Source organism: Gallus gallus, chromosome 10 (genome assembly GCF_016699485.2).
Source record: "Gallus gallus isolate bGalGal1 chromosome 10, bGalGal1.mat.broiler.GRCg7b, whole genome shotgun sequence".
NCBI classification, from domain to species: domain Eukaryota; kingdom Metazoa; phylum Chordata; class Aves; order Galliformes; family Phasianidae; genus Gallus; species Gallus gallus.
In genome coordinates, this window is record NC_052541.1 from 1,538,569 (window position 1) to 1,550,857 (window position 12,289).

General features: G+C 47.7%; 1 protein-coding gene across 13 annotated transcripts in view; it reads right to left on the minus strand.

Annotated features, from left to right (window-relative positions):
- MYO9A (myosin IXA) overlaps positions 1–12,289 on the minus strand; it is a 166,117-nt gene that overhangs the window by 110,687 nt on the left and 43,141 nt on the right. For all 13 annotated transcript variants that reach the window (XM_015279073.4, XM_046899222.1, XM_015279070.4 and 10 more), the window contains one exon: positions 2,501–2,595. In XM_015279073.4, the coding sequence (XP_015134559.2) occupies positions 2,501–2,595 (95 nt within the window). The remainder of the gene's footprint in view (positions 1–2,500; positions 2,596–12,289) is intronic.

The following is a 12,289-nucleotide window of genomic DNA, read 5'->3' on the forward strand; positions in this document are numbered from 1 at the left end:
GGCCCTGGGTCCCAGCAGAGCTCTGGGCAGCAGCTTGGCACACAGCTGCAGGACAATCTAGATCTAGTCCACCACGCTTGACATGTAATCCCTTCCCCTGTGATTTCTGCTCTTATTATAGACCCAAAAAACTCAGTCTCATGCAATAATTTAGGTTGGAAAGGTCCTCTGGAGGTCATCTGGCCCAACCCACTACTTAGAGCAGGGTAGATGTAAGGAGAATGTTGCTCTAGTAGGACGTTCTTTGCTTAGTGAGAAAGTGATACATGAATGTAAGTATGTTCCTTGTTTCAATGGGACAGTGAAAAGGAAAACAAATTGAAATATAAAAAAGTAAACACCTCCAAATGTTCTCTTTCTATTTACTGGTGTCAATTATATAGAAACTACCTTATTATTACTCACAGTTTTAACAGTAAAGAAATGTTGAGAGTACTTCATGCAAAGTACTCATTTGCTCATGCTACAGAACCTGTACTTGGTACATCAGGTAATATCATCAAAAACTTGAGCATGCATTTCACATACAAATCCCACCATGCAAAACACCCACGATCCTCACAGTACCTGTGACACAGCCCCATGCTGCTGCACAGATTCCACATTACGGCAGTGCACTGTTGCTTTTAATTAAAATCCCTCCCATCTGGCTCTTCTGCAATTTTAAGGAGCATGTAAGATGTGGAGGCTTTTGATCATCTTAGGAGGACTCAACACGTTGCAAAGCCCTTCCTCCACAGCTCACTTATCTCCGAACAGGACATAATAAATTCATAAAGCCTCATGGGAATGCACTTAAATGAAGCCTTTGCTCATACTCCACTGATTTCCAGCATATCTTCAAAGCCTTCATTTCGTGGGGTGGGGTTGGCTGCTCCTAAATCTCTTGGCTATTACACCTCTTAAGCCGAAATTCGCTTTGAGTTTGGGTCATTATCTGCATACAGTTGGTAACCAAATACCCAACTGCTATTTGCAGCCCACGAACGGAGCAAAATTCTGATCCAAGCCTGCAAATTACACTTTACATTAACCAAGAAAATCATATGCACAAAATGGGGACGTGCTGATTTGAGTGGGCAGATGATGTGCTTAAAAGCTATGCTAAATTTAAACACAAAAATTAAAAAAAAAAATCACAAAACTTGTGATCTTCCTTGTAAGACAACGGAGAATAAAGCCTTGCTCTTGTACGCAAGGAACAGCTCAGTTACTTTGTAATATCCTATCACTGTTGCTGGGGCCGCGCACATCACATCCCATCACCTAATGAAGACCAAGGAAATGTATTTGTCGAAGAGAAAAACTCTCTTGCTTTCAGAACTAGAGAACACAAATGCAACCTTATTTGCAGCTAAGTGCCAATCAACCATAAAGGGCACTGCACAGAGCTGGCACAGCACGCCAAGGTAGCAGGTTGTTAGGGCATTTGCTGGATCCTGTCACCCTGTGTTTCTGTTTAAGCAGGGATTAAAAAAAAAATAGAAGCTTATCCTTTTAAGAGAACTGTTCACCAGAATTAATAATAGAAGGGGGAAGAAAAAAAAAGAAAGAAAGAAAAAGAGCAGCAGATTAAAAGTTGGATGAAAAAACAGCTGCCTGACTGCAAAGAACGCAGAGTACCCGAGCTCATTTGAAAAATTAATGGCACCCATTTGTGTGATACTGTTGTGGTGGAAAATGGGGAAGGAAAAATGTAAAAGCAGTTCTCTAAATTAACAACAAAGTCCCAGCAAGAGATCTCTTAGCTAGCTGCAGAAATTATACAGCCCCTGGAATGTCACTCTACTCTCTGCTTTTCCAGCTGAGCTAATTACCCAGCCAAAAAGCAGGGTTAAGGTAGCCCTGGTCCCTTAGGGCCGGTGTGAGGAACTTGGCTATGGCATGATGTCATCTGAGGAATCCCAAGAGAAATCCAGGTCCGGATGTGTCCCCCGGAAGCCTTCATCCAGCTGTGGCCATCACCAGGATGAGCTCAGTGGGAGCTGTGGAAGGAGGCAGTGAGGCTGGAAATAGACATCAGAGTGGAGACAAGCATCTCCTAGCAATGGCCCGGGGCACAAGGTGCCCGAAGTGGTCATAGGGCTGGCTTGAAGAGACACTTCAGGGTATGGATGGAAGGGTACAAGGAATCACACTGCAGTGCTAAATCATCTGGCTCTGTGTTCTTCATAACGCCTATCAGGCATCTGCAAACTTAAATCCCCCTAGGCTTTCTGTTCCAGCTCACTGGCCCCTCTGTGCCCGTGACACGATCCAGCCCCATGACCCATCCTCATGGCCCACGCTACCTACAACATTCCCCTTGCCTGCTCTCTAAAGAGGAAAAAAATCACATTTTGGCTTAATTATAAAGTTGACGTTACGATGAATGAGAACTGAACTGGCTTAAACCCATCTGGGCTGTATTCACGCTTTGATGTGCAGCATAGATAAACCAACCTTTTCACAACGTTTACATGTACTAAGAATACATGCTGTGGATCCCGTTGCCACTCACCCTCGCACAGTGCCCGTCTCCTGGTAGTTCACTTGGATAAATTTGCCAAAGCGACTGGAGTTGTTGTTATGCGCTGTCTTTGCATTTCCAAAAGCCTGCAGAAAGAATGAGACAGCGTCAGTGCATCTGAAAAGCCACCACCTTTCCTTATGGACACACACACCACCACCAGCCGACCTCCAGGGTTTTGCTACTGCTGTAATGCTGGAATAAATTAATAAACAACACAGGGAGAAAGTGAGTGGAATGGGCTATGAGATAATAGGGCGAGCTTCTGGGGACCGCATTCGTTTTCAGTTTGGGATTCAGGAAGGTCAGATGAACGCTGTTGAAAAGCAAAGCGTCAGCTGTACAAGAGATTTAATATTTGTAGTTATTACGTTCTGCATTAAGGCTACGCTTTATTCATTTAAATGGATATAAAAGTATACTGCTCCAACAAGACTAACTTTTAATGAGCTAGCTGCTTTTTAATTACATATGGAATTAGGGGAAAAATGCTTTGAAGGAAGGCTGCCCAGGTGTTAGACAACGTCATACATCGTGCAGACAAAACCCATAGGACCCTCAGTACTTCAGACACCATCGGTTCAATTTGTTGCTGATGTTCTCCCAAATCTAAATGCTTTAAGGCTTCACTATGCGAAGCTTTCATTAAAACTGCATCTTGCTGAGGCACCTAATGCAGAGAGCCATCTACCACTGCTTAAAAGCAATCCCTAAGCACAATAACCATTGGGAAGCTTTAAGAGCTGCATCTCAAAGCAGCTTAATTGAAAACTGGTGTTTGCAACTGTGCCTAAATCACTTCAGTAGTCTGGCTCATGGTGACTGAAACGGCCCAGCTGCCAGGTACAATTAATGCTTCATTTATTACACCTGTTCTGATAATTGTTCGCCTTTACCTCTAAGCCAAACGTACTTAAGACAATTATACACAAGATAATTTCTAGTTGTTATGTCTGTACGTTGAATCACAATTACAAATACGTTTTGTGCTGAGGCTCAATATTAGAGTTCAGCTCTGAGCTCCCGACAGATTTATTTCCTACTCAGCTATTTATTGGAAAAGATTAAAAGGGCTTTACATCTATAATCCCCAACTTCTCCAATGACCTTTGCAGGTCTTGCTTTGCAACTAAAACCCCCAAACATAGGCCAAGTGAGAGGAAATCCTTCCGAAAGGCACTCGATGCCATCAGCCCTGAATCCAGGCGATGTTCCCATTCCTGGCAGCCGGATGAGCACCCCAGCCTTCCCATCAGTGGGATGCACCACAGCTCGAGGCCACGGAGCAGCCAGCTCTCAGGCATCCCTCATCACACGCGGTGTCACATCTCAAACCGAAGGCTTGCTAACAGAATAATGATGGAGTTTCCCCCCCATTTGAAGACACGGATATGTTTCGGCTCAAGCTGTTACATATGAACTTCCACCAGTTGACTAAAACAAGTTCTGCAATGGCAGAAACCTGCCGAACGAGCAGCTGATGCTCGGGCTTGCAGAGAGGCTGATTCCATACAGGAAGCTAATAAGCCTTCCCATACATGGGCTTCCAAGCTTTGCAGGTTGCACACACTTTGTTTTCTGCCTTTTTCCCAAGAATCACCCCTGCACACAGGAGCTTTTCCCCAGCGCCCTCACCCTGAAGCCCTCCCTGTGCCCAGGGAACAAAATCACATCCCGGTGCTTAAATCCCAGGCATTCGTTCCCCCAGAATAAGCATTTTCACATTAAAGTGCTCTTTCAGCATTACCAGAAGATCCACCTGTCCCCTTCCAGGTGTTTCATCCAAGCAGCCCAGCGAGCGCACACAGAAACATGGCTGTAAGTGGAACGTGTTGATGTCCAACACGACTTCAGAAGGGTTTTGTGGTTCGGCTCCCTGTGCAGCACCTCAGGGAGGAGGCACTGCCCGGAGGAGCAGAGAGGTGTCCTCCTGAGGACTTCTTATGAGGAGAGCAAAGCAGAGCACTTTCCTCCAGCAGACGCCTCCTCCTGGTGCAAATTCCCCCATCCCTCGCAGCCCAGCAGGAGGGTGGTTTCACCTATTTCTCCTCATACAGATGCAGGGTAAACCGTTTTGAATGTGGGAGCGGGGAACTGCACGAGTCCTCCTCGTTTATCTTTTTAAAGGAGGAACAGCATCGTGACTTTTCTCCATCACTGTGCCAGACCACGTTACACGGTGCAGTACAAACGCCCACAGAGCTCACAGCCCATAATACCACTCTTTCAGCCGTTTCCTTTGCTGCTCACGTAAATGAGAAAGCTCTCTGGACCCTGCCTTGTGAAAGCTTCAGCTTACTCCGTGGCGCAGGCATGCCGGTGAAGGGCCAAAGTGTGTGAAGGCATGTCTGGTGTTCAACTGGAGACAACTTCATGCATTCTTGTCTGACTCGCCACGTTCCCTTAACAGCACTATCAGGCTATATATTAAAAAAAAACCCTGCTATTAATTCAATTTATGCGTGTCTAATCTACATATCCGCAACGGCGGGGCGTAATATTCTACTTCAGCTTAGGAAAACACAGCGTGAGTTACAACCTCTGCGCTGAAATTACGCTCTGTTCACATCACTTCACTTCCCGAAGACCATTGACTGCAGCGCTGAACGGAAAAACTCAGTAACAGCATTCCTGAAATTCTTGGGGAGACCAAAGCTTGTACTGGCTGGGGCTCAAGGCCTGGAAGGAAACGAGCTCAATGCGCTCCTCTGTGCGAGCGGAGCACCCGCCTGCCCATCCAACGGCTCGGCGGAGGCAGACCCGGCCCCGGTGCCTCCTGCACCACTTCCGCACAAAGAGCTGCCTATCGTGGGAGCCGAGCGTTCACACCACAAGTCGACCCTCCAGGTGATGCTGACAGCAGCCATGCTCAGAAACGAGCCGTGCTCCCAAAACTGCGCAGCTGCCTCTGGCTGAATCTTAACACCTCCTAGCGCAGCCGTCTCTGCTCCATCGCCTGCAGGAACGCTCGCTTCGTGCTCATTCATGTGGCCCAGGAGGCAGGAAGAACAAAAGGTGGTGTGCTTGCGGATGAGGTGCTCACCTTCCTCCTCTCCTGGTGAGGCCGGCACTTACGGTCTCTTCATTCTGGACTCAATAGCAGTGCAATCTGGAATGGCTATCACAACTGCCGCGAGGATCATCTCCATGACTTCCCTCAAATGGATTTATTTTCTAATCCCTGCATCTAGGAAAACACCACCCCGGGGCTGGCAGCAAGCCCAGAGGTTGAAGTCACCTGCATTCAGGCTGTGGAGGAGAAAAGGCTCAATAGCGGCCAAAGATTGCTGGTAGCCGTGTCCTCTGGGCTGCTGGGAACTCGTGCAATGCAGTAAACGCTGAGAGCCTGGGACAGGAATTCACAAATAAAGACAGAGGAACAAAAAGATGAACTTGCACAAGTCTTTTTGCCATCAAAAAGCTGCAACGAAGGCCAGGGCCAGAAGGAGGTGGACAGGACACAACCAGCGTAACACTGGGGACACACACACTCCAAAGAGGTCCTGCATTTACATCCATAAAACCTAATTAAAAATCCTGACAGGACAGACTCCACCCACGATTAAAAATCATGATTAATATTGAGCTTGCTGACCTGTGACAACAGCCACTGAGCACAGCAAAACAACCACATCACCACAGAAAATGATTAATAGCAGAAAATTCCCTTTTTAAAGCCAAACGTGTTTTTCTTCCAGGCAGGAAAGTACAGCCCATAGGAAAACAACAGCACCTTCACATTTCATCCTGCTGGTAATGTCTGTGTCTTTCTGTGACCTCCACACAGAGCACCGTGGGCTTTTTAAGCTGGTCCATGCAGTTAAGAACTCCTTGCTGCATCTTGAAACACGAGGTGGATGTCAGAGATGAATTTTGCTGGGTTTTGTTCCACCTGCAACCAATTTCACAGTATTCAGCCTGCCAGGACCCAGTCTTTTTTTAAAAATGCACCGAAACATGAGCAGAACATGACCATTTCATCACCTAAAACGCACCTGGAGGACAGGAGTTAGAGCTTCCCTAAATTCCTTCTCACTGACCCTGCCATGTGGGGCACTACCTCCTCCTGACCCACACCCGGCTGCACAGCGCAGCCCCTCCACCCCCTCCAAGCCTCCCCAGGTTCAGCTTCCATAACCTGCGTGCAGCAGAGAGCAGGGTGCTTTAAAAGCACCAACCGGTATGAGCCACGATTTGCACTCCTGCAAAGTAAAATAGGATCTGCATTTATTGTATGTCCACATTGCAAGGTGTTGTTCTGCGTGGCCAACAACAGCTCTGCGTGTCTGCTTTGCAGCAGTTAAATAGCAGCTCAGGCGCTGACACCTCACTCTAATTCTTCTCACCGTGGCTCGATGTTTCATGAGGACTAATGAAACCATTTATCCTTTTACAGTAACAGCACAAACCACCAGATATTTATAGTGCATGTGCTGCGATGCCTGGGCAGAGCTCTTGCAAAGAACAGACCTGCAGCACGGAGCAGGGCTGCCAGCACAGATCTGCTGCACCTCTACCTCAAACCCTAGAGGTGCCACAGCAGCCTCATCTATAATGAGAAAATACATTTTCCCTCCCTGCCACGCAACCAGACTGCTGCAGGAAAAAGAAACGAAGAACACAACTCCCTGCCAGCCCTGCAGAAGCCGTCTGCTCAGTGCCAGCATTGGATCCAGCATGGGAGTGCAGCTCTCTACCAGGAGGAGGGGGCTGGTTCCTTCCTCAGCACAGGAGCCCTGTGAACCAGATCTGAGCTCAGTTTTGGGCTCCCTGGGCTGCTGGGATAGGACCACTGATAGGTATGCTCCTGGAATCCACGCTCCTGAATCAAAATAAGGGGAGATCACTTTAAATGTGAAAGCACTCTCACTTTAAATGTGAAAGCACTCTGTTGGAGAATGTTTTGGTGTCAATGTAATTGAATAAAAGAAGTTCCAGTGTGCGTGAAGGAGCTTTCAAGAAAACCACTGAACACAGCAAGATGTTCTAAATAGGAGTCATTTCAATGCACAGTTTGAGGGGAGATTTCAAGCTCTGCTGATGCAGGGGCTGCATGAGAAATTGGATTTAATGCCATTAGCGGCATCATTAGTGGCAAAGCTCCAACCTTGGCAGTGTATCCCTTCTTTTCCAGGTGAGCACTTGGGAAAAAGATCAAGGAATTACCACTACGAAGCAACAAAACGACTTCAGTGGGAGCTTCACAGGACTTTTTAACATGGATGGAGATAGAAAGCAATCACAGAAAACACAACAAAATGAGTCACGGTGTTCGGAGGAGACTTTCCCCTCTCCCCGTGCAATGTGAGCATCCCAATTAGAATCACTGAATCATTCCGCTTGGAGAGACCTCTCAGACCACCAAGTCCAACCATAATAATAAACAGGAGCAACAGAAGAAGCAAAGCAGCAAACCACCAACAAAAACACTTAGTGTATACTTAAAGTGACTGCCCAACAGCCTGTGTTACGTATGGCATCATCCGCCGCACCATGACTTCCCCACCTTGCAAAATCATCGCTACAAACCAAGGTTAAGCACAACGATGCACCACAAACAGCTGATTCTAGAACTGAAGGCTCCCTGTAACGACAAGCAGCAGCAGCAGCGTGTGTCAGGATGGCAGCTGGTTTCTTTTACGAAGGCCACGAGGCCCCGCTGCACGTAACGCAGCGCTCACTTCCCTGGGCTGAGGACAAGATGACGCATGCGGTGCCGAAGCCACCCTTGCCGGTGGAGTTACACAAGAATGGAAACACTCACAAGTCCTAAACCTCACAATTACTTTCATGCAAGCCAGAGCCCCATCCACTTCTCCCCATCCGCAGCCCCGACTGTCAGGAGCGGCCACGGCCGTGCACGCGTCCCTTGGCCACCCGCCAGCCCCCCAGGCGGCCTCTCCACATTCTCCCCTATGTTTTCCCCTTTTTGTAATGGTTCCACGAGGGCCATAAACATTTAGAAGCGGGTTTCAGCTTCCCACTGCATACTTGGACAGCCCTGACAGCACTCCCTGCTCTGGCCCTGACAGAAGTTTTCCTGCAGTTTGTCACCAAAATCGGTGCCACAAACTGAGAAAGCGTCCCCAACGTGGAGCACTCCATCTGGAAGCTCTTAGCAGAGCCACGGGGTCACGATGTATATTTTACACACATATTTTCGTGATTTTCCCAGGAGAAATATGTGTAATGAATAAAAACACAAACACGTTAGCAGCAACAAAAACATACCACTGTAATCCGAAACGCAGCTTGGCTGCTGCGCGTGTTATCCTTCCTTCTGGAGCCCGGCTACTCTTTGCTCACTCAGACCAAAACAATACACATAATGCAACAGAAAGCTGTCAGAGCACTGCTGTTGAGTCGACATGATCAAAAAAAAATCACATTGTGCCATGTAAACTCATACTGCATGAGGAAAGGTGAGGTAGAACGCAGAGGTGCAAGGCTCCACTTCTTCCCTGATACTCTGGTGGGCTATAGAATCAAGCTACAACTTCTCAAGGAGATCCCAACATCTCAAGAGTGTTTGTGCCATGAATTTGGTGCACCGTGCCCAGGAGGACGGCTTACTCACATGGCAGCAGCTGGGTGGGCTGTGCTTCCAACATGCTGTGGGTTGGAGGCAGATCCCAACACCCATCTGGCAACATAAACACCTTGTCCCCTCCTGCAGCACCTGCAATGGACTACAACCTTTTCTCTAATGCGTCGCAGAGAATTATAACTGGCTCATCTGCAGCTGAAGTATTTATTTGATAAGCACCCAGAAAGCCAAGGCTGGTGCTGGCTGCTGGCAGGCAGCAAGAGGGAAGCTCAGAGATCAATATGTTTTTATTGACCAAAGCTGAACAACTTGTTTGTCTGATCAGAGCACGCAAACGTATTTTTAGGCGGTAAGTAAAGCAAAATCATAAAGGCACTGCTTTCCATTTTCCAGCTGGAGCATTTTTGAGGCTGTGATGGAGATAGTTCCTGTAAAAAGGAAAGGCTGGTGAGCGTGGGTATGTGTGACCCCACACCACTCGTGACCTGCACAGGCAGGAGCAGGCACAGCACAGTGCAGAGCAGCTGCTGCCCCACGGCACGCTGCAGGCACAGGCTGCAGTCCGCAGTGCCTCAAAATGGAGCAGCAGCTCTCACTGCACGATGCCTCCGCGGCCAGCATTTCTGAATTAAAAAAAAAAATAATCATCTGAAAAAAGAGAGCCCTGAATGAATCAACCTAAAGGAAGCGTGGTGAGATTCTGCACTTCAGCTTTGTGGCAGTGAGCTACACAGCATGCAAGAAATGCAAAAGTCGTGCTGATATTTCTCTGTCACCCGCTGTTTGCTAAGCTGGCCTTTGCTAAAAGCTGTGTTTGAACACCACTTCCAACACTCCAGACCCTAAGCTTACAGTTATCAGAGCCAACCAAAGGCGAAGCAGTGTGGTCTCATTATTAAGAACTGGATTTGTCAGCCCTCGACCATCCATTTGGGATCTCCCTGCTTGGGTTGGAAACATTTTCCACATTTTACAGCAAAGGAAGATGCTTCCAAGCTCCCGTTACTGCACAAATGTCCATCTGCAGGGAGCTGGGAGGAGCACGCCCTGTCCTCGAGGATGCCTAAAAACTGCAGCGTAAATGAAGTCTTGAAGGCATTTAATAGCACGAAGCTTGGCAGTCTCTCAAGTCTTCATACAGAATGGCTTTTACTCATATCGGGGACCATGACATCCTGGCCGTGCTATGGACAGACAGACCATGACTCGCTCAGGGTGAGTGATGCTGCTGCTTGCTGCACTGGGAGACATGCACTTGTACTCTGTGCTGCAGCACTGCCTGACAGCACAAAAAATGAGGAATAGGCACTGGGAAGTTCATGGGGATGCTGCTTGTCTTTATCAGCGATCAACAGCCATGGCAGATCTTGTCTACCAAATATTTCTGTGCAGACAAGCAATGCCCATTACAAAGGCTTCTCTTGGGTACACATTCACAAAACTCTCCCCATTCTCCCCAAGCTGTGGCTTCCAGCAGACAGATGCTGTACGCAGAGCTTGTGTAATCCACTTTGTTTAACTGCTGCCTGATAAACCCAGCCTTGTTCCCATTCTGAAGGCACCTGAAGGCCATGCCCCCTCTCCACCTGTGTGATACACAAACCTCCAGCACACACAGCTTGCTCACCTTGTAGGAGCCTGCAAGCTCTGCAACCCCAACACACAGCCCAGTGCCTTTCTTTGTCCAGGCTCTGAAGCACCAGCACAGTGTGCTGAAGCATTGCAGCAATTCCTCTGGAGCAAAGCCTACAGAAAGCAAGGGAAATCACAGCCTGATATCGGTGCTGCAGTAGCTGAGATGAGGTGAGATAGAGGTAAGGTCAATTCTATAGGTAAAAATACCATTGCCTGCCCTTGGAATAGCAGAAAAAGTGAGGAGGCTGTTGGGTATGTGTGCATTCTGCCAGCCTGCAGCAAACCTCAAAGCTCGCATGCACACTCAAAGTATTTTTTCCTTTGTGCAGCAAGAGATGCATACACCTGGGAACCCAACTGGAGAAAAGGACCTTGGCCAGCGGAGCACAGGAATGGCATAAATCAGCACCCCCTGCACTAAGCTCCAATTGTGCAATTTACACCCTGCATAAAATCACATTTTCTTCTGTTCTTTGGAAGTGGGTGGCTACATAGCACATACATACCACACCGAAATGAAGAGTGGGCCACAGTTAATTATGCTTAGTTGGTGAAAAATGAACTACAAACCGGCATTTGCAAGGAAAGGAAAGGATGGCACTCCATGGGAACGCTGCTTCAGCTTTACAAAACAAAAACACCATTAGTGGGAGCTAATGGGGGCTTGGCTTGCATCTTTTGTCTTTGAAGACAGTGTATTAAAAGCATTTCTTTATTGATTTTAATCAGCAACCAAAATACTACATTAAACAATTAAACTCATGCAAAAACAGCATTTCTTCTCGGCACAGATCTGCCTGCAGTTGGAGAGGAAGAGGAATGGCAAAGGAAGCTGAAAACTGACAGAAAGGAAAAGCACAGAAAGAAGCCTTTCTTTCAGTTAAGTGGGCACAGCTCAGCCTTCCTCCTCTTGTTTATGCTCACCGGGCAGAACACAGCACAACTGTCCTACCTCACGCTGGCCTGGTTTCAGCTTCAGGAATGCTTTGGTCATTGGGCCCCTGGCATTGGACCCACAAGGCTTGTACTCCAGCAGTCCCTTCTTCTGCTGTCTCTTCCCTGTCTGACCCTTTGAATGCCATTTCAGGCACACAGGATCTACTGACAATTCATCAGCTGTCTGGCCTGGAGTCGCTGTAATAATTAAAACCGAGGTGGACATTGAAACAAAGCATGGAAAAAATCCCACAAATTGTACCAGAAAGGGGAAAAAGGACAGAATGAATGCTGGAGGGCTGCATGTAGCTCAAACTGCTGTTTGAAGATAAGTGCTGAGCAAAAGAATCACCGTAAGAGGATCCCAGCCATGCACCGCTGCACCCAGGGACATGTTCTGCATGGGACTGAGATCCCAAACGGGCCTGAAAGCAAAGCACATGTAAACACGCTGCAAAAAATGAAGAAGCATTCAACCCAATGCTCTCAAACCCGAAATGGTCAGACCATGCCAGCACCAGATGAGGAGCGCCAGCAGGGCACCAAGGGCTCTCAGCAGCAACGCCGCCAAGCACATGATGACACCAAACACCCCAATACTTCTCTCAGATGTGAAAGATGCAGTGATGTGCCATGTTTCAGTCATTGTTTTGCTTGCTTTT